We start from the raw sequence: 22,488 nt of genomic DNA, 5'->3' as shown, positions 1-22,488 counted from the left end.
GAAATTTACTTTTCAAACTACATTTATTTTGCTTCATCCTAAGAACTTGTTCTCTTCAACGTAGAAAATGGGTTACACATTAAATGAGCATCCATTCTTATCTCTCCTAGTTACAACAGCACCCAATTTAATTACTATTCAATAATCAACCAAACACAAAAAAAAAAGAAAGTATGATATGATTAAAAAAAAATTACATTAGTTTAGATATTTATAATTTCATAATTTATTTATTTATTAAAAATATAAAAAATTAGTTCAATAGTTCATTTTAATTTTAATTTTTCTTTTATGAAAAATATAATACTTTTGGACAGGAGCCGGGCCAACAGTCCAGCCCAGGTCCAGAACAGAGACCCATGAATCCATCCATGCTCCCCATCCCTTGCCGGTGAGTGAGAGATGCTGTATTTGCCAAGGCTTCGATGCGGCCACTTCTCCTCAGCGATCCAGCGCGGTGATCGGACCCCTGCGTGATAGCGACGCCGCCGACGACTGTTCGTGTCTTAGCCGCCATCACAACCGTCTTGCCTCCGTAGCAGCAGCTGGGACCTCGCCGTCAATGCCCTCCCTCGCCCAGCAGCCCGAATCCGCAACCTCCATAGGTTGCCGCCGCTTTAACCGCAGCTGACACCTCGTCTGTCTCATCGTACCGCAGCTCCAGCTCTTTTCATTTCCCCGGTTTCAATTTCAACCCCACCTGTGAAGATCCGGTTGATACTTAAACCTGGAACACCTACCCGTGTGACCGCGTCGGCTTAGGTTGCATGCGGGCCCTCTGCCTCTGATCATAAATGATCTGGATTGAATTCTGACTCCGCTGCCTTGTTCCCTGGTTCAAACCTCTCCGTTTTACCTATTTTGATTTTTCACATTAGTCTTTCTAATTCTCACTTCACATTTTAGCCTTCTTTCTAATGATGCTTTGTATGTCTGCAGGTGATCGAGTACTCCAGCTCGAACGTAATGTTTCTGCTTCCGCTGCCTTTGCCACTGCATGAGCTAGACGATTTCCTAACTTGGGAGTCCAAGTCATTCCTTTTTCAGGTAAATTCTCCATTAGAATTTGAATATCTTGGATGATAGCTAATGCTTCTCCAATAGTTGTCTTGGATTTGATTGCTTGAATGAGCTTTTAAGTTGTGATTCTATTAGAGTTCCTGCCTATTTGTTTTTTATTGTCCACAGTATTTTTTAATCTGACACACCAAAATTTTTTTCACCACGGATTGGAGTTTCATTTAAAGGTCTCTTAGGATTGGAGTTTCATTTAAAAGTCTGTCACTAGATAAAGGGTTGCTGCATATTTAAGTGGACCAGTGATCTTACCATTCGACTAACCCAAATCCGCAGTTAAACGGGTAAATGGATTGGCCCAAGAATTCAGCCGGCCCTACTCTCACAACCACACTCACTTCCGCTGCCTCACCTTCATTCTATAGTCTGTCACTTCTTCTCTTTCTCTCAAGCCTCAACTCTCGCCTCTCTTTCTCTCATCACACTCAGGTTTTGATTCTGTGAATCTCTTCCTCGCCTTCCAACTGTCGCAAGCCCCTGACTCTGTCAATCTCTCCTTGGTTGCCGCACTGTGTCGCTCCTCTGCTTCCCTCCGTCGTTGCCGCTCCCGCTCCCGCTGCCGCTGCCGCTGCCGCAGCCATCTATAGGTGTAGCCTCCTTTGCTTCAGTTCTCACTGTTTTTTACAGCTTTGACTCATTTCTAACTGTAAATTGTTAACGGCGGAATATCTGTGTGTAGATGTAGCTTCTGTAAATTTTTTCTTAGTTACTATAAGCTTAGCTTCTGTTTTTTCTAAAATTTTTCTGAGCATTGTATTATATTGTTAATTATTTAAGCTTGTACCATTTATTTTGCTTACTGATGACAGTGATGAGGTTTTTAATTCTATTATCTGCGGTGATTCAAATACCTTCCAATATTTCTGATTTTCTCTCCAACATGTTCTCGGACTCCGATATTTCCAGTCAAAATTTCCTTTTGGCCTTTGCTGAATCAGATTCAAATTGCTTTTGGTTAACAATGTCATCTTGCTAACACGTTAGATGAATACAGCTTAAATTTTGGTACAAAGATGTTATCTTAAATATTATGTTACTGTGGGTTTCCTTTTCCCTCTCCTCTTTTCTTTTATTCGAAGAAAATATGAAAGAAAGAAGGGGCGATGGCTGCACGTGCTTTGAAGGTTTGCCTAGTTTTCGTGTTAAGCTTGCTTTGCAGTTATATGTTTTCAGTTCATGTTATTACATGATAATGTTGCTGCAAATGTCCATTTTTTCATTTCAGTTTAGCTCAAGTTTTGTTCTATTTGCTGGTTAAAGTATTTTTTATTGATGTTGTGATGCATACATTGTGAAAGATTTGATATTGGGAATGATTGTTTCCTTGACAGTGTTCTTCAAGAGTAGCTGATTTTTCATTGTGTCAATGTGATGTGGATTGCTTTAAGTTCCTACTAGTTGCTTCTGGAAGAGTCAAATGTTACTGGTTAAACAGTGCCCTAATAGTTGCTGGCCTATTGGATGCAGATGAATTGCATATGGTGCTTTGATACTTTAAGTCATATAACCAGCTAGATCAATGAATACTATCGAATATATCATGGTCCTCTCTTGTGTGATATGCCTTTTCACTATTTGATAGTGACATTAGTGAATATGATTTGTATTATCTGTTGATGTTTAATGATTGAAAGCTTCAGTGTACAATATGTTTTTGGCAAAAGTTGCTGGTAATGTAGTTCGGAAATTTTGTCTCCAAAGTTTCTCTGCAGCTCCCAACCTTACCCATACTAGATGGGCACTTTTTGTGTATCATCTCTGTCAAAGTTTGGAAATTTTGGTTATCCCTGTATGTCTAGCCTTTTAGGTTATGTAGCCTCAACTCTCACATAAAAAAAATTGCAAAACATAGCACATTTAAATATTTAATTGAATCATTTGATAGGAAGTTTATTTATCTTATGGGGAAGTGTTCATTATTCATAATATGACACAAATAACTTTAACCTTGATTTATATATTCAATTTTTATGATATCTCACTATGTCGAGAGTAAAAATTTTTTATTTTTTATTTTTTTTTTCAGAAGACATGTAAAATGCTTGATTGATAAGATACAAATAACTCAAATGTATGGAATGTTTGAAGTGTTTTTTTCTTCAATTGGATATTTACTATCTCCAGACACAAGTCCAGGTATCCTTCTCAATACATATTATTGATACCTCTACAAGTCTGGAAAATTAATTGAGTCCATCATTTCAGATGCAACTTCTTTTTTTCAGTGCTCACATCTGCTCCATTGGGCTCTACACATCTAGATTATGAATGCCATTCAGTTCATTATTATTATTATTTTGGGTATTTCAGTTTAATCTGCAAAATGTGGTGACTGATGTGATACGAATAGCTTAAATCTATAGAATATTCAAGGTTATTGGTTCTATTAGATTTTTGTTGTTTCCACCCTGCAGACACAAATCAGGTGTCCTCCTTATTGCTGTTATAAATCTGGAAAATTAATTGAGCCCATCTTTTCAAATGTGATTGTTTTTCTTGGTGCTCACATTTGCTCCACTGGGACTTTATGCATCTAGAATATGAATTCTATTTTGTTCTATATATTTAACACTCCAGTTTTTGAATAGGAGTTTGTCCAGTTTGCAGTTTCACTATTATTTGAATTTTGGATGTTGAAAATTTGATATTTAAATAAATCATCGTTCATAAGCTCATACTGCCCTTGTCCATGTTATATTGCTGTTCTAGATTATTTGCGTTAGTCAGGTACTATCTTACATACATTGGTTGAAATAGAGTCCATAATCATTTTTTTTTTTTATAGATTTGAGTGCTCCTCCAGTGGTCATATATGCTCCATGCGGGTGTCATGGGTTGGGTGTGAATCTTGCTTAGTTTTGATATTATGCAAAATTTTGCATGTCTTGAATTGTTCATGGTCTTGCTGGGCAATATATTTTTTCCTGTTTCCATCATTGTACTTAGAGCCCATTTGGGAAGTGGCAAAAGCTAATTTTTGGCTTTTGAATTATGAAAAGTCACGTTAATGTTGTTTGGTACAGTTTTTAAAAGATGCTTTTAACTTTCCGAAAAGTTATTTAAGAGCTTTGGAAGAAGTAAAAAAATATTACTTCTCCTCAAAAGTTGTTTTATCACTCCCATTTATTAAAAAGAGCTTAATTAAGTTGTTTACCCAGAAACAAAATAACTTATTTATAAGCTGCTTTTATTCTTTTAATGATTTGGTTTACGAAATTTCAGTTTTTTTTTTTAATTACTCTTTATTTGTTTTGTACACGATAAATTATCTTCTCGTTGCCTCCTGTTGCATGTCGCTCCTTCCATCAGTTTTGAAGAGAATTATCTCTTTAACGACTTTCCAATAGTTCACCAAAAATTTTTTTTGTTGACTGTTGGTGATGTGATGACTAGTATGTATCCTTGATAGTTTCCCTCTTTGGTCAATATTTATCAAAGAAATGGTTTGACATTAAATACTTTTAATGTCTTATAATCTTAAAAACTATCCATTCTGTTTAATGTCTTAGAATGTTAAAAACCGTCCATTCTTTTAAATTGAGCCTCCTAATTATTGTTATTGTGATCCATTTGATAAATTTGTAATATTAACTTTGCTTTTTAAGGTACTAATGCTCCTATGATCATGCTATCTGCAAAGCTTTGATATTCCATTGACATCAGTGACGAAGTGGAGAATACTTTTTTAGTGTATATGTACTTGGTAACAAATAATGCTGTTGAGACATGTACCAACTGTTGGTAATCTCCTTGAGGGAATTATACAAGTTCCTGTTGCCCGACTCAAAGGCATAAATAGGCATTTTGGTGTTTCGTACTCAACTTTGCCTACTTGCAATGAGCTGCCAAGAAAGCTCAAGAAGTCTGAGAGAAAACCACCTGTGAGAAGTTTTAATGAGCTAAAGCGTGAAGCTAGACTGAAGAGAAAGAAAAGACAAAATGCACGTGAGATTATTTTACAACCTCCTGAAAATGGTTTGTTGGTTGAACATTTAGTTCCTGTTGCTGGTGAAGTTTATGCTGCAAGAACTGAACTATTATCTACTGTTTCAAGACTTATCAAGTATATTGCTATTTATACATGCAGGTAACTCTCTTCTTTGTGGTTATCTGAGCTGTTTTAGCTTCTTGTAGGTAGGACCTTTTATTCAAGTGTGATACTAAGTTTCAACATCAAGCATTTTAAGCTTTTAACTAAATATGATTGTTCAACACGTGTTTTAGAGGATTTGTTACTGTGCAAATAGGAGCCAGTACAAGTGAATGATTTATTCTCATCCTTTTGCATTCTTTTATTTTACAATGGTATTTGAGACACTGGAGTTCTTGCAGCTTATGCGGGGAAGTTCATGTTGGCCATCCACCCCATAAAATTAGAACTTGTAACGTTCAAGGAAGCCTTTCAAGCAAAGAGCATGCTTGGGTCAGAGGAGGTATCCAACATGTTCTGCCACTTGTCGAGTCATTTCATTTGTATGACAGAATAGGGAGGGCTGTTTCACATAAGGAAATGCTTGAAGTTGACCGAATTCCAGCGATTGTTGAATTATGTGTCCAGGCAGGCTTTGACATACCTGAATACCCCACCAGGAGAAGGACTTTTCCTGTCTACTCCATTGCTGGCAAGATGATTGATTTTGAGAAACGGTTCCCAAAAGATTTTTCTCTTGGAGAAGATATAGATGCATGTGGGTTTCGGTATAACAGAAAGAGAATGGATAAAGACACACATCCCGCGGAGCTATATCCTAATGATATCAAAGGTTGCAGAAAAAAGTTCTTTTTTTATTTTTGGTCCTTAGCCACTCTCTTCAGACACGCATATTCTATTCCATCCTTTATCATTTACTGAAACTAACCATGCTGACCTGTGCATGTTCTTTTTGCAGCCATTGCTGTTGGAGGCATGAAAGCCTGGGAGAAAATGTGTAGTGGATCCTCAAAACTGATGGAAACATATGCTGTCCAAACTTGTGGATATTGTCCAGAAGTACAAGTTGGACCAAAAGGTCATCGAGTTCGAAATTGTCAAGCTTACAAACACCAAATGAGGGATGGGCAGCATGCATGGCAGGAAGCTAGAATTAGTGATTTGGTACCACCAGTATATGTCTATCATGTTCAAGATCAACAAAATAATAAGCCTTTGGTGAATGAGTTAAGGAGATACTACATTATGCTGCCTGCAGTGGTTGAATTATTTGCACAGTGTGGAGCACCATTGGAACCGAAATATGCAGGCGCGATGAGGGATGTTGTAATCCCAGAAATGGATGAGGAAAAGTGGGTGGTTTAAAGTAATGGGTTGGATGGCGCCTGAATCCTATGTATGGAGTAAACTATTTCGGCACTGAAAGTGTCTATTAGCAAAGACCAATAGGAAATTTTGACTTGATATTTTAGCATATGAGAAAATCTTGAGAGAGAAAATTAGAGTGAAAGTACGTTTGAGCTGAAACAAATACTGATCTCGCTAGTACATGTTGCTGTTGGGTTGCACAAAAGTCAATTTTTAGGGTTTTATAGGAGTATATAAGGAGATGCTAGAATTAGGGTTTTTAGACTTTTGAGGTGATGCCATCATTGATGAGGATTGTGAGTAGGGATGGCAGCAGGTATCCCATGAATAGGGATGGGAACATCGGGATCGGCTGGAAATGGAACAAAGTGGAGGTTGGTTTCAATGAAGGAGAGGGAGAGGGTGATTAACCACCAGTTGAGAGAATGAAAGAGCCATTTGATTTCATACCCCAACAAAACAATTCTTTGTATTTGGATGAAGAAAACTGGAGGGAACAACACACAAGCTTTGGAACCCGATGCTTGTCTGCCTCAGCTTTCAACCACTTGTGCTCTTCATGCTACCACTTCCTAGTTCGGAGCTACATACACTAGTAACCATAACTAATATTACTGCTTCTTTCAGATTGATTCATGGTTGCAATCAATAATGATACCTTGATGTACCAGAAAATTTTATTGTAGGGTAAAAGTTAGTAACATAGCGTTACATTGCACAGATATGGCTACTTTGTTAAAGTACTCGTACCGGGTATGGATACGTGTTGAATACATGTTAGGAATGTTCGAATACGCACTATCAAAAAGATAATTTTTGGACATCTTCTGGGTACGGCTAAGCCGTATTTTATATCGACATAGAGAAAGTGTAGTGTTTTTGGAGATTTTTTAACCTTTTGTTTTCAGGGTCATTTAATTTTTTATTTTCCATGATAGCTTAACCTTGCTAACATATCAGAATGAAAAATGACCATTAGTCTCACGCTCCAACCTCTGTAACGGTGTGTTGTCCAATCCTTTCACTCCGTTGCCAGAAAGAAGACCGGTGACGATGACCACGAGAGAACCAAACCACGAGCCACGGGTGATAGAGCATAATAGCACCCAACCCAAACGCCAGGCAACAAAACGACGTGAGAGAGGCAATGCAACAGAGAGCAAGCAGAGCAATGACTATCAAGGTTATTTTATTTTGCTTATTTTCAATGTCTCTTGCGTTTTTCCCTTCGCCTTTCCACGTTGATAATTGGATCATTTTATCGTATATGAAATTTTCTGGCTATTTTATTTATTTATTTATTTGGTTTTAGGATTTATATGTTTATTTTATTTTTATTTTTTTCCTTTTTGCTGAATGTTTTCTTTTGTTCTTATTTATTGTTTTGAAATTATTTACTACTCATTCCAAAAGTTTAAACTGATAAGAAAATACAACATTAATGGTTATATTCCTTAACACTCTCCTTCGAGCAAAAGCCTTTTTTGGATTTGCTTGATTTTTGCATAGACTTTCTTTTCTTCTTTATTTGCATTATGCTATTTTTTCAATTTTCTAAAGATTGAACTCTTGACCTACATATAGAGCTCTGATATTATGTCATAAAATCATTCATCCCAAAAGTTTGAGTTGATAGGAAAAGATAACATTAATAATTATATCTCTAACAATTAGGTTGTTAGAAAAAGATATTTTTTTGATACAACAACAACAACAAAACCTTGTCCCACTAAGTGGGGTCGGCTACATGAATCAAACGACGCCATTGTGCTCTGTCATGTATCATGTCTACAGAGAGACCATTTACATGTAGATCTCATTTGACCACCTCATGGATGGTCTTCTTAGGTCTTCCTCTGCCTTTCGCCCTTTGTCCATCTTTCATCTCATCCACCCTCCTGACTGGATGTTCTATGGTCTAGAAAAAGATATTTTTTTGATGATTTTTTTTTAATTTTTTAATGTGTTTGCCAAAATTTTAGTAGTAAAAATAAAAGTATTAGAAAAATAAAAAAAACATTTTTTTAGAAGTTATAATTTACATCTTTTTCTCAAAAGATCTTTTTTACTTTAAAAAAAATGTTTTTAACATTATATATAAATAAATAATACTTTTATATTGTCACATCCAAATATAATTGTTAGATAAAGAAGTATTTTTACATGAAATATCTAAACGTAAAATTACTTTTACTTTTTTAAAAGATTTTTCTAAAAAAAATCACTTGAAAAAATATCTTTTTGTAGAAGTTCGTCCAAACAAACCTTAAAGGTATCATTTGTTTTGAGATACTGAGACGGAGACTAGGAGACTGAGACTCAGTATCATATTTGTTTGTCTAAAGACTGGTACTAAAATTTCAATCTGTCCCCAAACTTTTAGTATTTCAGTACCTCTAAAATGTAGGGACATAGGGGACTGAAATTTTTAGGAATGGAGATTGAAATTTTAATAACATTTTATAGTTAAAATATTCTCATTTTAATTAATTAATTCCAATTTTATTCTTTGTGTAAATTAAATTAGAGCTTCATTCATATTTCAGTCTCTGTCTCCCACTTTACACCAAACACAATACTGAGACTTATTTTAGTCTATCTCTCAGTCTCTGTTTCTCTTTCAAACGCTACATGAAAGAACTGAAATTGTGTCTTGGGATTGAAATTTTTGTTTCAGCCTCTGATCACCAAACATAATACTCAATCTAATCTCCTAGTCTCTCAGTCTCTGTTCTAGTCCCAAAAAACAAAATCTAATAGTGACAGTGAGAGTGAGTCTAACTTCATAAATGCCAGGTATGTTACTAGACAATCTGAAAATATGGTTTTATGTAACTGTACTGCAAGGTAAAAAATTTGGAGAAGGGAATGTACTTTGACATTGCAATTATTGTAGTGGCTGTTACAAGGGATCTTATTCTAGAGTAAAGGCTCATTTGTTCAGAGAAAAAGGATTTGGAATTAATGTTTACTCATAAGTCAATACTGACTATCTTGAAGAAATGAAGCAAATAGAGAAACAATCAATTGAGAAGTCAAAAATTGTTCAAGTTCATAGAACTACAAGTTAAAATCTACCTAGAAAACCTGAGGAGAGTAGGAAAAGAAGAGGGGTAGATAGACCTTTGATGAAGGCTTTTAATATGAAGCTCGGGAGCATTTGAATTGTGAAATAGCAAGGAACTTTGTGAGCAAACACCAATTCCAAATCCCTTTTCCTTTAGCAAATGAGTCTTCACTCTAGAATTAAATTCCTTAAACAACCACTATAATAATTTCAATGCCAACTTACATTTCCTTTTTCAGATTTTTTATCTTGCAGGACCATTGTTTTAGTTATTAAGTTAGACTCACTTCCACTACCACTATTAGTGTTAGAATCTGGTCGTTCTAAAAACATTTGATAAATAATTTCAAAACAATGAATAAGAATAAAAAAAATTCAGCAAAAAGAGATACATGAAAAAAAATTAAAGGAAAAAAAACATATAATCCTGAAAAAATATATATAAAATAAAATAACCAAAAAGCTTCAGAAATGATGAAATGAACCAAATATTCAAGAGGAAAAGAGAAATAAAAAAGAACGAAAGAGATATTGAAGATGGAACAAATGCAAAATAAAATAGCCAGAGAACCAAATTTTCAGCGGAGGAAGGGAATATAAAAAAAAAAAAAAAACAAGAAAGAGACATTGAATATGGAACAAATGCAAACCAGAGGGAAGGAAACTAACTTTGATAGTCGTTGCCCTGCTTGGACTCTAAGGCGTTGCCTCTCTCACGTCATTCTAGGTGCTATTATGCTCTATTATGTAGCTTGCGTTTTGGTGCTCTCGTGATTGCTGTCATCGGTCTTCCATTTCGGCAAGGCAATGCCAGGATTAGAGGTTACACTGTCACAGGGGTTGGAGAGTGAGACTAATGGTCATTTTTTTGGTAAGGTTAAGCTATCAAAGAAAAGATAAAAAGGTTAAATGACCCTGAAAACAAAAGGTGCGGTTTAGAAAAATAAAATACCTCCTAAAACAATGCAGTTTTTCTATTTTGGTATAAATACATACCCAAATCCAACTTAGCCGTAGTGCCAAATTTTTTTTGGTTCGGTGCATATTCAAACGTACTTGGTACATATTTAACGCGTACCCGTACGGTAAGGATATTTTAGCAAAAATAGCTGTATCTTTGCAACATAGTTTATTAACAAACAGTTTATTGGTGGGCAAAAATAGCAGCATACAACAGTGGATACATTGTAATCTTCAGCTCCGAGGTTACAAAATATTCCATCAAATATTGAATGTAAATCTAGTAAGTCGTAATTTGGAAAATATATAACCCATTGTGATTTGATTCTGCAGGGCAGGAGAGTGACAAGACATTGGAAGAAATATTCATATGTTGGCAGACAAAGCGCAAAGTTATTTATCAGATTCGCGGACGATCATATGAGAAAACACTTGCAGTATTAGAAGTCATGCCTTATCGAGCCTGTGAACTGTGAAGGCATTATCAAGATAGTACTTTCAGCATGCAGGAGCAAATGGTAGCAACACTTTGAGTTTAAAAGCAAAGGAAGTTTAGTTATAAGTAAAGCAGCGGTTAATGAATGAAGGACTATGAAAAGGATCAGGCCTGTGGCTCGGCAACGAGCTTGTCAAATAGCAATCACCGTAAGAGGTTTACCAAGTAAGTCTGTCGTGAAAGCAACTCCTGCTTAATCCTACAAGGGATAAAATATAAAAATTTATTATATTGTTATGATTATTCTCTTTCCACTTTATTCATGAATATTTCTGAATTTTGATGTTATGTTTTTGTATTTTTGTGTAGGGATTCGTAGAGGAGTATAAGAATGTTGCGAGTTCGGCATTGTCTAAACTGTGAAAATTCAATTTAGTTCTGAAAATGAAAGATTTACCTTCAAGATTTATGAAGTGTGAACAATTCTGCTACACCTCTGTTTTGCCCAAAAACGATAAGAACCTGTTTCGGTAAGATTAATCAAGTGATATGTACTATCATAGTATCGTAAACACCGGAGTTGTCAATTAAGACCCATTGTTGTTGCCATTACTGCCACTATTACCGATGTCGTTACCTAAGGTCATTCTCAATGCAGCACCGTAGCTTATTTTTATAAACCCTAAATTATATATCATAAATCTTTGATAAATGAGTTATTTTATAAAATTTAATTTTGATGCATTGTTAGCGTAAAGCAATTTTACACGTACATTTAATTACGTAATGTCATATCATCAAAAGTAATTACTATTTTCATTAATTGTGTAAATTGTCATCTAAAAGAATGCTGTGTAAAATATTTTACATTATCAGTATATTAAAATTAATTTTTTTTATATTAGTTATTGGTTCAAATTAGAGTGTGGCCCACGCAAAGATTAATAACCCGATTTTTCTTTTCTCATTGACATACTTTGCTATCCAATGATAATATGGGAGCCAAGGTATATGTTGACCATAAATTTACAATTAATTAAGTAAATTAAAGTTTGGAGCTAAATAATAATAACGCGTCTCATTGTCATATTTTCATACATCTTGTCCAGTAGTCCCTCTTTAATTTCTTGGAAACCAGCAAATCAACTGTCACTTTTTTGTGAAATTATTGTTACCTCATTTCCTTCTAGTTCCTTCTTTTGTTCTCTCAAGAGGACTACTAGTATTACCTAAATTACCATCTTCTATGTGCTGCCTACTTCTGGCATGATCCATATCCGGTACCTTTCTTCCTTGTTCTGTTTCTTGTTTTGCAAAGCTTAATTAATCTGTCCTGCACTTGATTTGTTTTAGATATGAACTCACATTCTTATTTTTGTATTTTCTTTTATCCCTTGTTTTGATTACTTAGTGGTAGAAGTGTTTTTGTAGATACATGATTACTATTAAAAATTTTACGTAGCTTGAGAATATAGTCTTGAAATCCTTAACAATAGATGTACTCTTTGAAGGATATCTGATCATTTCATGGACTTTAATTTTGTTTACTTAACAAAACTTAAGCTCATGTCAATATAACCATTAATTAGAATCTCTATTTGTTTAGAAATCTATGGTTTCTTCTTTCTTTCATTTTTTCCCCTCAAATGCATTTGCACTGCTTGCAGCATAACTCTTTCTACCCCTGATGAGGTGTGTCCCGTTTAGCTGGTTTCAATGCTACACAACAAGGAAGAACCAACCTCAACAGATTTAAAACCACCCTCAACAATTTTCTTCAGATTTTGGGTTCCAATTTCATACATTCTCCTATGAAGAACTTTTAATAGCCACCAAGCATTTTGCTTCCTCCAGGATACTCGGAAAGGGAAGCTTTGGCATAGTATATCATGGTAAGAGGATTTCAAATAATAATAATAATAAAGATTCTGATTGTCTTGTCTCTCTGGTGGTGATTGTATTTTATTTTATTTTATTTTTATGAACTTTGCGATTTAGGTAAACTTCAAGATGGGAGACAGATTGCAGTCAAATCCTTGCGCGAAAACAATGACAAGAAAGTTCAACAGTTTGTCAATGAAATAGAAGTCTTAAGCAAATTGAGCCATCAAAACCTTGTCCCATTTTATGGCTACTGTCACCGCCATGACCATGAACTCATGCTAGTATTTGAATTTGTTTCCGATGGAACTCTGGCCGATCATCTTCATGGAAAGTGTAAGAAACAAGGCACTCTGGTACCCTGGCATACCAGATTGAACATAGCAATTGAGGCTGCAAGTGCATTGGCTTATCTTCATAATTCAGGAATTATTCACCGCGACATAAAATCCTCCAACATTCTTTTGGATGATAACTTGTGCGTTAAGGTAGCCGATTTTGGCCTTTCGCGCACGCTTCCTTTGGTTGTTTCAGCTTCAAAAGAGGCTGCTACTTTTGCTTCTCATGCCTCAACTGCTCCACAAGGAACAAATGGATATATAGACCCTGACTATTTTCAATTTCACAGGGTTTGTGACAAGAGTGATACTTATAGCTTTGGAGTGGTTTTAGCCGAGATTATATCTTCGTTGCCAGCGGTTGATGATACATGGAATCCATATGAGGTACCATTACTGTCTCACCTTGCCATGAACAAAATCCAAAATGAAGCATTGCATGAGTTGGTGGATCCATGCCTTGGTTTTCAACCAGACAATGAGATTGGAGAATCTATAACTGCTGTGGCTGAGTTGGCATTTCAGTGCCTGCAATGTCCTAAGGAACTAAGGCCCTCTATGAAGCAGGTGCTAGAGACTTTGCAGGGTATAAAGAAGGGAATATGGGGATTTCACCAAATAGCATAGTGTTGGTTTTTGATTTTATCATTTTCATTTAGAAGATGTGTTTATAATATTAGACGAGTGATGCTGTCATTCCCAAAACTGATCATGTTATTTCCCTTTTATGTAATTTATATAAATTATCCTCAATTCTCATTATTTTATTTTTCATATTTATTTGGGAATAACATATCATAGAAATGTTATGTTATTAATTAAAAAATGACAATATTCCTTCTTAATATTCAAGGTTAATAAACAGATAAAAAAAATATAGTAAACTAACTTTTAATTAGTCAATATTAACTAATTTTTGAATTTGGGTTTATAGTTTAAGATTTAAGATTAAGAGTTTATAATTTAACATAAATCAAATTATTTCAAAAAAAATTGGCTGAGGTTAGTTAAAAATAATTAGTTTCCTAGCATTACTCCAAAAAGATTTTCCTTTTGTGCTTTGCAGTCTTATGGATTTTGGCTGGAAATAATTGTGGACGAACTCCAATGTAAATGTGCAAACTAGTGATGACTCTGAAGTCTAAACCTTTCAAGTGCTCTGTATTTTTCTCTTCTTTCAAATTTCTTGGGAAAACAAAAAAGAAACAGAAAGGAAAAACATTTTCTTTTTTTCTTTTATAGTTTTTTATTTTAGGATATTTTGAGTTTGAGGTCTAATACTCTAGAGTCTAGAATATGTGACTTTTCAGCAAGCTAATAAATTCTTATGCAAAGCATGAGAAATTTCTGAGTGGTGTGCTCCAGGAAGTAGCAGCGACGAACTCACAACAACTCAATATCTTGATACATTAATTAAAAGAGACGTTGAAAAACTAAAATTGTATAGTTATGATTATTTGTGAAACGAATGTGCAATTCTTTCTCTACAAAACAGGGCAGCACTGAATCAAATAAGTCAAGCACTGAATGGTAAATATCACTTAGAACCGATCTCAAGATTAGGTCAACAATTGTTTGCTCTCCACAATTCTCTTCCGTAGAAAATCGGAGTCACCATTTCATTCAGCAACTTCTTACTTCCCAGAAAGTATGTGTCTGCCTTCAACTATAATCCTTATTTTTATTATTTATTTTGGCGAACAGAGAGTTGAATCCTTCAAGGATGGATTGTTCACCCTTAAATCATAATTTTCATTGCGTGATAGATTCTACTTAATGATCCAGTGATTAACTCATTGCTTTTTCAATTTACTCATGCTCATTTTAAATAACTTAGCATTTCTTGATTTGAGCAGTGTTGTAGGTATGCTTAATTAAAAAATTATTGCTTAAATAGAAATTCCATAAAAATCAATAGAATAATTAAATTTGAATATGTATACAGTAATGACCTGATGAGGTTGAGGTGTAATCTTCTTCAGTGCTGCTTCACTAGCAGTTCTTCAAATGGTGTTATTCAGATAAAGGGGAAAATCTTCCCCTACTTGATACTTGCACAAGCAACAAATAATTTTAATAAACGTAATTGTCTTGGAAAGATAGGCTTGAAGAATCTATACTATGGTAAGAGACTAGCCCTATATATATATGAAATGAACATTATGAGTAGATTTTCTTTTCTTTTCATTTTCTTTTCTGATAGTAAGTACATGCAGGCAAACTTAGAGATGGGTGTGAGATTGTAATTGAAAGAGTATCATCCAATGACAAGAGGCAAATATTTCAGCAGTTCCTCAATGAAATTTTGGTTTCGAATATCCTGCATCACAAAAATCTCGTGACATTTCGCGGTTATGCCTTTCATCATGAGGAATTCCTGGTAGCACATGAATATCTCTCCAATGGCACTCTTGCTGCTTATCTTGAATGTGAAATCCAACATAATAAATGCACATTACCTTTGCTTACTCGAATGGAAATCGCCATCGATATTGCGAATGCATTGAGCTATCTTCACAAGCATGGCATCATCCACCATAACATAAACTCCAGCAATATTCTGCTAGATAAGAACATGTGTGCTAAAGTTGCTGGCTTGCACTTATCAAGGAAACTTCCGGAGGATGTTTCTGTCAATGCCACCAGCATTGTTTCAATTTCAAGTGATTTAGCAAAAAATTGTGTTTACATTGACCCAGAGTATGTGTCTCATGGCAGAGTCAGCACCAAGAATGATGTTTATAGCTTCGGAGTAGTGTTGTGCGATTTGATATCATCCAAGCTTGCTAAGTATTGGGAAGGTTGTGACCGAGAAAGTATTGCTGCACTTTTAGGCAGAAATATTGAAAATCAAGCTTTGGACAAGGTATTGGATCCAAGAACTGGCTTCCAATCAGACCATAAGATCATGCAGGTGATGACTGCAATGGCGGAGCTTGCACTTAATTGCATGGGATTTCCACAAGAACTCAGGCCAAATATGGAACAGGTGCTAGATATCCTCAATGGCAAGAGACTAGAGAGATATAAAACAATAGAAGGTGCACAACCTTTTTGACTTTTGTCCCTTTCCCCTTCAATGGATTCCACCCATTATGTTGGTTTAGTGCACATATTAGAGTGTACTATAATCAATGAATAATGGTTTAAAACATTCTTAATCTAATCAACGACATGTATTGTTGAACAAAGTCATGAATAAAAAGTGACTTGTATGCAATAGACATGCACCTAACTATTTTTTCCTTTCATTCATCTTTCCCAGCTTTCAGAATCTTTGACTATGCTGATCTCAGAAAAGCTACCATGCAATTTCGTCCAGATAGGATCCTTGGAGAGGGAGGGTTCGGCAGCGTATTTTATGGTAACATGCTAACACTATAAATCCTTCCTGCATATATGTAAAGAATAAAATAGTGCTCACATGTTTCATATTCTTGTACAATTTTATACCTATAGTAGAGATGTTTGGTTGGGGATGAAATATGAGATGGAAATTTTATGATTGATTCAATGCATAAATTTAAACATATATATGGTTTTATGAAAGTTTATTTTAACTTTGTTTTTATCCTCACGGTTTCTACTATGTCAAACATACAATGCAACATGCCAACATTCTTACAACCTTATGCTTAGTTTCTGTTGTTATTTTTTACCAACCCACATTCAATTTCACTACTTATCAACTTACAATTGTAAGAACTCTCGTATTTTTATCACAATTCATACACGACATATGAGACTTATGAACAATAGGTATGTATATTTGTTCTTTTGGCTTGCCACTGATATTAGGAAAACTTCAAGATGGACTTGAAGTTGCAATAAAACGTTTCCACAACATGCGGCAAAATTCTCTTAAGCAATTCATGAATGAAATCGAGATCTTAAGACTCTTGCACCATAGAAACCTGGTTTCACTCTACGGCCGCAGCTCTTTTGAACATAACGAACTCTTTCTAGTCTATGAGTACGTCCCCAATGGCACTGTCTCTAGACATATTCATGGAGGTAAAATTGAAAAGCTACCATGGCTTACTAGATTGAATATTGCCATAGAAACTGCAACTGCATTGGCATATCTTCATGATTCAGGTATCATACACCGTGATGTAAAAGGAAGTAATATCCTCTTGGATGAAAATTTTTCTGTTAAAGTTGCAGATTTCGGACTCTCACGGTCCCAACCAGATTATGTTACTCATGTGTCAACAGCTCCAGCAGGGACAAATGCCTATATGGATCCGGAATATTTCCAAACAGGCAGGGTTTCCTATAGAAGTGATGTATATAGCTTTGGAGTGGTCTTGTTTGAGCTCATATCATCTAAACCTGCATTTTGGAGGGACGTCCCACACGGCGAGGCGGTTGGCCTCCCTAAGTTTGCAATAATCAAACTGTTAAATAACACATTGAAGGAGCTAGTAGATCCAGATATTGGCTATGATTCAGATAAAGATGTAACGGAAATGGTAACAGCAGTGGCAGAGTTGGCCTTTCAGTGCGTTCAGAGTCCTAAAGAGCTTAGACCTTCCATGAAACAAGTGCTGGAGACCCTTGAGGGTATAAAGAAGGGAACATGGGGATTCAACCAGATAACTTAGTCTCAATTCTCTGCCACTGCATATTTATATCTCCAGTTACTTGATTCTTATTCACACTTTCTTGACAGTTTGAACTCATCCTTGATAGCATAATTCTATTTCTTTTGTTAAATTTATTGTTCAAAGTTTATTGAGATGTAGCATATATTTATATATCTATAGATATTATTTTGAAGGCACAAGCTATGGCATATCGTGGTGCTACTACTTTGAATTCTTTTAGAGTACCACATCATCCTATTGCGTTAGTTGTTATTCTCTTCTTTAATATAACTAGAATGAGACCCGCGCATCGCGCGGGACGGTAAATTAATGATAGTATATAATAAATATTAGAAATTGTTATGTTTTGTAAAAATAAATTAAATATGTGTAAATTAAAGTTAAATTTAAAAGGTGTTTTATTTAAAATAATTTGTAGTACAAAAGATTTGGATGTTGGAATTGTATAAAATGACATTTTTATTTGGTAGTTTGATTTTTACATTTATTTTAGTTGATGGACTTAATCTTCTTATATGGTGCTCGTCCTCCTTTTTTTTATTGGTTGTTGTTAGAGTTGTTACTTTCTTCTTTCTGTTATAGGTTCTTGTGAAGGCATGTTCTTTATGAATTGTTGAATTTGATGCACTTTCTATTGTGTTGTTTGTTCCATTTTTGTATGTATATTCTTCTTTCGAAGATATGTCTTGAATTTGTAAAGTTTTCTTTCTTCTTAATCTCTTGATGGAGTGGTACTTCAATGTCATTATTTCTGAACCTAAAATAAGTATTGGGTTAGTAACTAATAATTTTATAGATGAGATTATGAAAAGTATATAGAGTTATTTTATTGTTGAATATTGTGGTGTTTGATTATATGTGCCACATCTACTTTCTTCTGACACTTTTTACATTCAACATAGTTTCATTCAAATTTGTAATCAATTTCGTTACATTAATGGTTGAATCTTCTTTTCTTGACTTTCACTGATGAAATTTCATCCATTGAAATTGCTTCATCTTTTTAAGAGCACCAAGCTCTGCTGTTTGTTGTTGAGTGACATGTAAGTCTGATTGGTTTGCCCCTAAAGATCTTATGGATTATTTCTTCCTGCATGCATGAAAATTGTGAATTATAACTGATGAGTTTGAAAAACTCTAAATTAATATTTGTGATGACTAAATATTATTAATTATATTAATTACAAAATTATTAATTAATTTTCATTTAACATATGTTAATTAATAATTTTGTGATGCAGGTTTATAATTGGACCGAAAAATAAAACAAATATTGCAAGTCCAAATTCATATTCAGTCTTGTTGAATATTTTCTATGTTATATAGCTGAATTGTTTATTGTGCTACTTGGGCCAAATTGATCCATTATTGCTACAAGCCCAAGTTAAACATGCTTTGCTATTTGTCCTCATGCATGATCCGAAAACAACTCATCAGGAAAGCAAATGTTATTATTTGCCATATAAATGATGGCTGAAATACTCTATCTTGGGCCAGTTTTTATTAAACTTCAACATTAAGCCCATATCAAACCAAAGATCCAATGCTTGGTCCGAAACATAATGAAAGAAAGCAAATTGGCTCCATACTTCCAACGAATTCCATTTCTTATTGAGGGATGAATTTCAAAATTTAATTTGCTAGAATTGGAAACATAAATGAGAGAGAGAGAGTATGAGTGACATGATTGATTTGATTAATGCAGCACGCCACTTAAGCAAGGGAAGTAAAAGCAATCCCATTAATTTGTTCCATTTCAATTAATTGATTTTACTTTAACTCTACATTCTCTCTCATATTTCCTTCTTCTCTTTCGGTCTTTACTCAGCAACCATGGAAGCTACACCTACTCACCGAAAAGAAGATGGAGCAAGTCTAAAGACCATCATGATGATGGCAAGAAAACATAAAAAATGTAGTGGCTAAGATCTTCAACCATGAATGGTAAGATATGGTGATGAGATCTTGGCTTTTTCATACCAAAAATGGTAGAAGGAGATTCGGCCAGCATGGAGGAGATTCTTGGAGGGATGACTTGTCTCTGATTCTGCTCAACCACCACAGGAAGTAGCTAGAGTGACGAAGTGATGGAGGAGGCAGAGATTGGAGCAGATGAAGCCATCATCATCATAAACATCAAGGGCCAGAAATCCATCTTGGAGAGCAAGCCAAGGATGGAGCACTCGAATTGATGAAGAGTGATGACCAATGAAGGACTAGAGGTATTTGCATATTGGATTTTGCATGGGTTACCTCTTCTCTCTCTCTGCCCGAACCGGTTACAAGTGAAGGAAAAGAAGTTAAGCTTGGTCTGTTTTGGTTTCAACTGTGGAGGCTTCACTCTTCTATAAAAAGGATGAACAGCCACGGTTTGAAGTAAGGAGTTAGAAGTAAGCATTGAGAATGTAAGGCACAGAAGTCTCAGAGCTACCTAAGCTTACAGATTTTCTTCTCCTTCAATGTATTCTGTTTTGTATTTTTCTGTTTAATTTTGTCATGTCTTGAGTCTCATGGAAAAGGCAAACAGTGAGGTTTCTATGAAAAAGACATAGAACAGAAAAAGGCAGAGAGTGCAAAATTAAAAGAAAAAGCCATAGATGTCTTAGAGTTTCTTTGTACGTCTATGTTGTGTTTCATGATTCTGTGGGAATCCCCTTGTAAGTTGGGTTAGCATTTTATAGCTTGTAATCAGGAAGATTATAGTGAAATTCCATCATTGTTGTGATGGAGACTGGATGTAGGCTGCACTGTACTTAGCAGCTGAATCAGGATATATCTTGGTGTAATTTTCTCTCTCTTCTACTCCATTTCTGTTTCTGCTACACAGGAGCTAAAACAAAAAATATCTCGTGCCAAGTGACGAGACAAAAATAAAAGTCTCGTGGCTAGGGACGAGACAAAAAAATCAAAAAGTCTCCTCAAAGACTAGAAAGTGTAATCAAGCAAAAAGGGGCTAAGATTCAACCCCCCATTCTCTTAGCCACTGAAAACTATCAATTGGTATCAGAGCTTTGTCTCAAAGAGATCAAGCTTTGCAGCTTGGAGAAAAGATCCAGATGGCAAAGAACAGTGGCACAAATCTGGTCTCCTACAACCTTACAGAAGGACAATTAAGCAACAGACCGCCTCTTTTCAATGGGAAAAACTATACCTATTGGAAGGAGAGAATGAAGATCTTTGTGCAAGCAGTAGACTACAGACTATGGAAGATCATCCTAGAAGGCCCTCACTTTCCAACCAACACAAGTGCTGAAGGGGTAGTCACACTTAAACCAGAAGCAAGCTGGACCGAGGAAGATAGAAAGAAGGTGGAGTAAAATGCCAAGGCTGTTAATCTACTCAACTGTGCTATCAGCTTTGAGGAATACCGACGGGTATCACGATGCACAACAGCAAAGGAAATCTGGGACAAACTGCAAATCACTCATGAAGGAACCACCATAGTAAAGAAGACTCGGACAGACATGTTAAACAGAGAGTATGAAATGTTTGCAATGAAGGAAGGAGAGTCCATTGATGAACTGTTTGAAAGATTCAACATCATCATTGTTGGCTTAGATGCTCTGGGAATAACATATCCAGATTCTGTGCTTGTGAGGAGAGTGTTAAGATGTCTCACAAAAGTGTGGGAAACAAAAGTTTTAATTATTTCTGAGAGCAGTAGTCTTGATTCTATGACATGTGATGATTTGAGAGGAAACCTTCTTGCTTTCGAAAACACTTATTTGAAAAAAGATTCAAAAAAGAAAGGAATTGCTTTTTCTTCTGTGACTAACCCCCTGGATGATGAATCCAGTGATAATTCCTCTGAAAATGAGTTTGTGTTGTTTGCCAAAAAATTCAGGAAAATGGTGAAGTTCAAAGGCAAAGGCGGCAGCTCAAGGAAAATGAAGAAAGACCTTAGCAAAGTAACTTGTTACAATTGCAAGAAATTGGGGCATTTCAAATCTGATTGTCCCAAGTTGAAGAAGGAGGAGAAACCAAAAAGAGGAAAGAAGAAGGGACTGATGGCTTCATGGAAAGATTTGGAAAACGACTCAGATGATGATGATGAGGAATCCGAGACCAAGTCACAACCATGTCTCATGGCAGATCACATAGATCAGGTAGTCTTTCATAACCCTAACACTGAAGATCTTCATCTTATGATAGACCACCTTTCTGAAAAAATAAGATGTTTTCTGCTTGATAACCAAGATCTTGAACAACAAATTATCATTCTTAAAGCTGAAAATAGTTTTATTAAAGATAAAGTAAGGGAGGCCGAAACTGCTTGTGATCTTGTAGAAGAAAATAAGCAGTTGAAAGCTCAACTTAGAAGTTGTGAAAGTGATCATTCGGTAGTTGCATATGTACACTGTTTTAAGGAAAATGAAGAGTTGCTAAAAAAGGTTAGAAGCCTTGAAAATGACTTAGCCAAGTTCACTTAAAGTTATGAAAATTTAAATCAAATATTGGCTAGTCAAAAACCACTCTTTGATAAGCTGGTTTGGGGTTTTACAAATCTGATGAGAAACCTTCTTTTGAAAATAGAGCTTCATCTTCTAATGACACAAGGTTTCAAGATCCCACCTACTTTAACAAAACAACAACTCCAAGATTTTGTAGGCTATGCAACCGAAACGGTCATTTTCCCATTCAATATTTTTTTAGTAAAAGAATGATTGGTGATAAAATTTACAAAGTTATTTTTGATTACAATGGTTTGGAACATAGGAGATGTTTTAACGTGAAAGGATCCAAGAAGATTTGGATACCTAAGGTCACTTGAGCTCATTTTGTAGGTATGCCTAGCATCCAAGAGGAAGAAAAATATGTGG

The 22,488-nt window shown here is 35.2% G+C and overlaps 3 protein-coding genes across 14 annotated transcripts; all 3 read left to right on the top strand.

The window, feature by feature from the left end:
• Positions 1 to 333: 333 nt before the first annotated feature.
• On the top strand, positions 334 to 13,567 carry LOC130948641 (APO protein 3, mitochondrial-like). Of its 4 annotated transcripts, none has more exons than XM_057877467.1 (11): positions 334 to 835; positions 940 to 1,047; positions 3,104 to 3,213; positions 4,683 to 5,164; positions 5,410 to 5,840; positions 5,967 to 7,559; positions 10,737 to 11,064; positions 11,209 to 11,369; positions 12,507 to 12,731; positions 12,838 to 13,208; positions 13,349 to 13,567. In XM_057877467.1, exons 4-6 carry the CDS (start codon positions 4,791 to 4,793, stop codon positions 6,371 to 6,373), a joined length of 1,212 nt encoding a protein of 403 aa, XP_057733450.1. In that variant the 5' UTR covers positions 334 to 835; positions 940 to 1,047; positions 3,104 to 3,213; positions 4,683 to 4,790; the 3' UTR covers positions 6,374 to 7,559; positions 10,737 to 11,064; positions 11,209 to 11,369; positions 12,507 to 12,731; positions 12,838 to 13,208; positions 13,349 to 13,567. The 4 variants fall into 4 exon arrangements, with proteins under 4 accessions (XP_057733450.1, XP_057733451.1, XP_057733452.1 ...); XM_057877468.1 differs by lacking the exon at positions 3,104 to 3,213 and adding an exon at positions 1,354 to 1,664; XM_057877469.1 differs by lacking the exon at positions 3,104 to 3,213 and having other exon boundaries at positions 4,718 to 5,164.
• LOC130949022 (LEAF RUST 10 DISEASE-RESISTANCE LOCUS RECEPTOR-LIKE PROTEIN KINASE-like 1.4) lies at positions 10,251 to 13,685 on the top strand. The gene is made up of 3 exons (XM_057877860.1): positions 10,251 to 10,314; positions 10,737 to 10,868; positions 12,838 to 13,685. The coding sequence occupies exons 1-3, from the start codon at positions 10,251 to 10,253 to the stop codon at positions 13,683 to 13,685; spliced, it is 1,044 nt and encodes a 347-aa protein (XP_057733843.1).
• Positions 13,686 to 14,420: 735 nt separating this feature from the next.
• On the top strand, positions 14,421 to 17,880 carry LOC130947800 (LEAF RUST 10 DISEASE-RESISTANCE LOCUS RECEPTOR-LIKE PROTEIN KINASE-like 1.1). Of its 9 annotated transcripts, none has more exons than XM_057876508.1 (6): positions 14,421 to 14,706; positions 15,004 to 15,182; positions 15,275 to 16,099; positions 16,324 to 16,422; positions 16,818 to 17,072; positions 17,226 to 17,880. In XM_057876508.1, the coding sequence occupies exons 2-6, from the start codon at positions 15,014 to 15,016 to the stop codon at positions 17,663 to 17,665; spliced, it is 1,788 nt and encodes a 595-aa protein (XP_057732491.1). In that variant the 5' UTR covers positions 14,421 to 14,706; positions 15,004 to 15,013; the 3' UTR covers positions 17,666 to 17,880. The 9 variants fall into 9 exon arrangements, with proteins under 9 accessions (XP_057732491.1, XP_057732490.1, XP_057732493.1 ...); XM_057876507.1 differs by having other exon boundaries at positions 17,220 to 17,880; XM_057876510.1 differs by having other exon boundaries at positions 16,857 to 17,072; positions 17,226 to 17,879.
• The last annotated feature ends 4,608 nt before the right edge of the window (positions 17,881 to 22,488 follow it).

Source organism: Arachis stenosperma, chromosome 9 (assembly GCF_014773155.1).
Source record: "Arachis stenosperma cultivar V10309 chromosome 9, arast.V10309.gnm1.PFL2, whole genome shotgun sequence".
In the NCBI taxonomy this organism is placed as follows: domain Eukaryota; kingdom Viridiplantae; phylum Streptophyta; class Magnoliopsida; order Fabales; family Fabaceae; genus Arachis; species Arachis stenosperma.
Note: the sequence above shows the minus strand (reverse complement) of the source record. Positions and strands in the feature narration are given on the sequence as shown.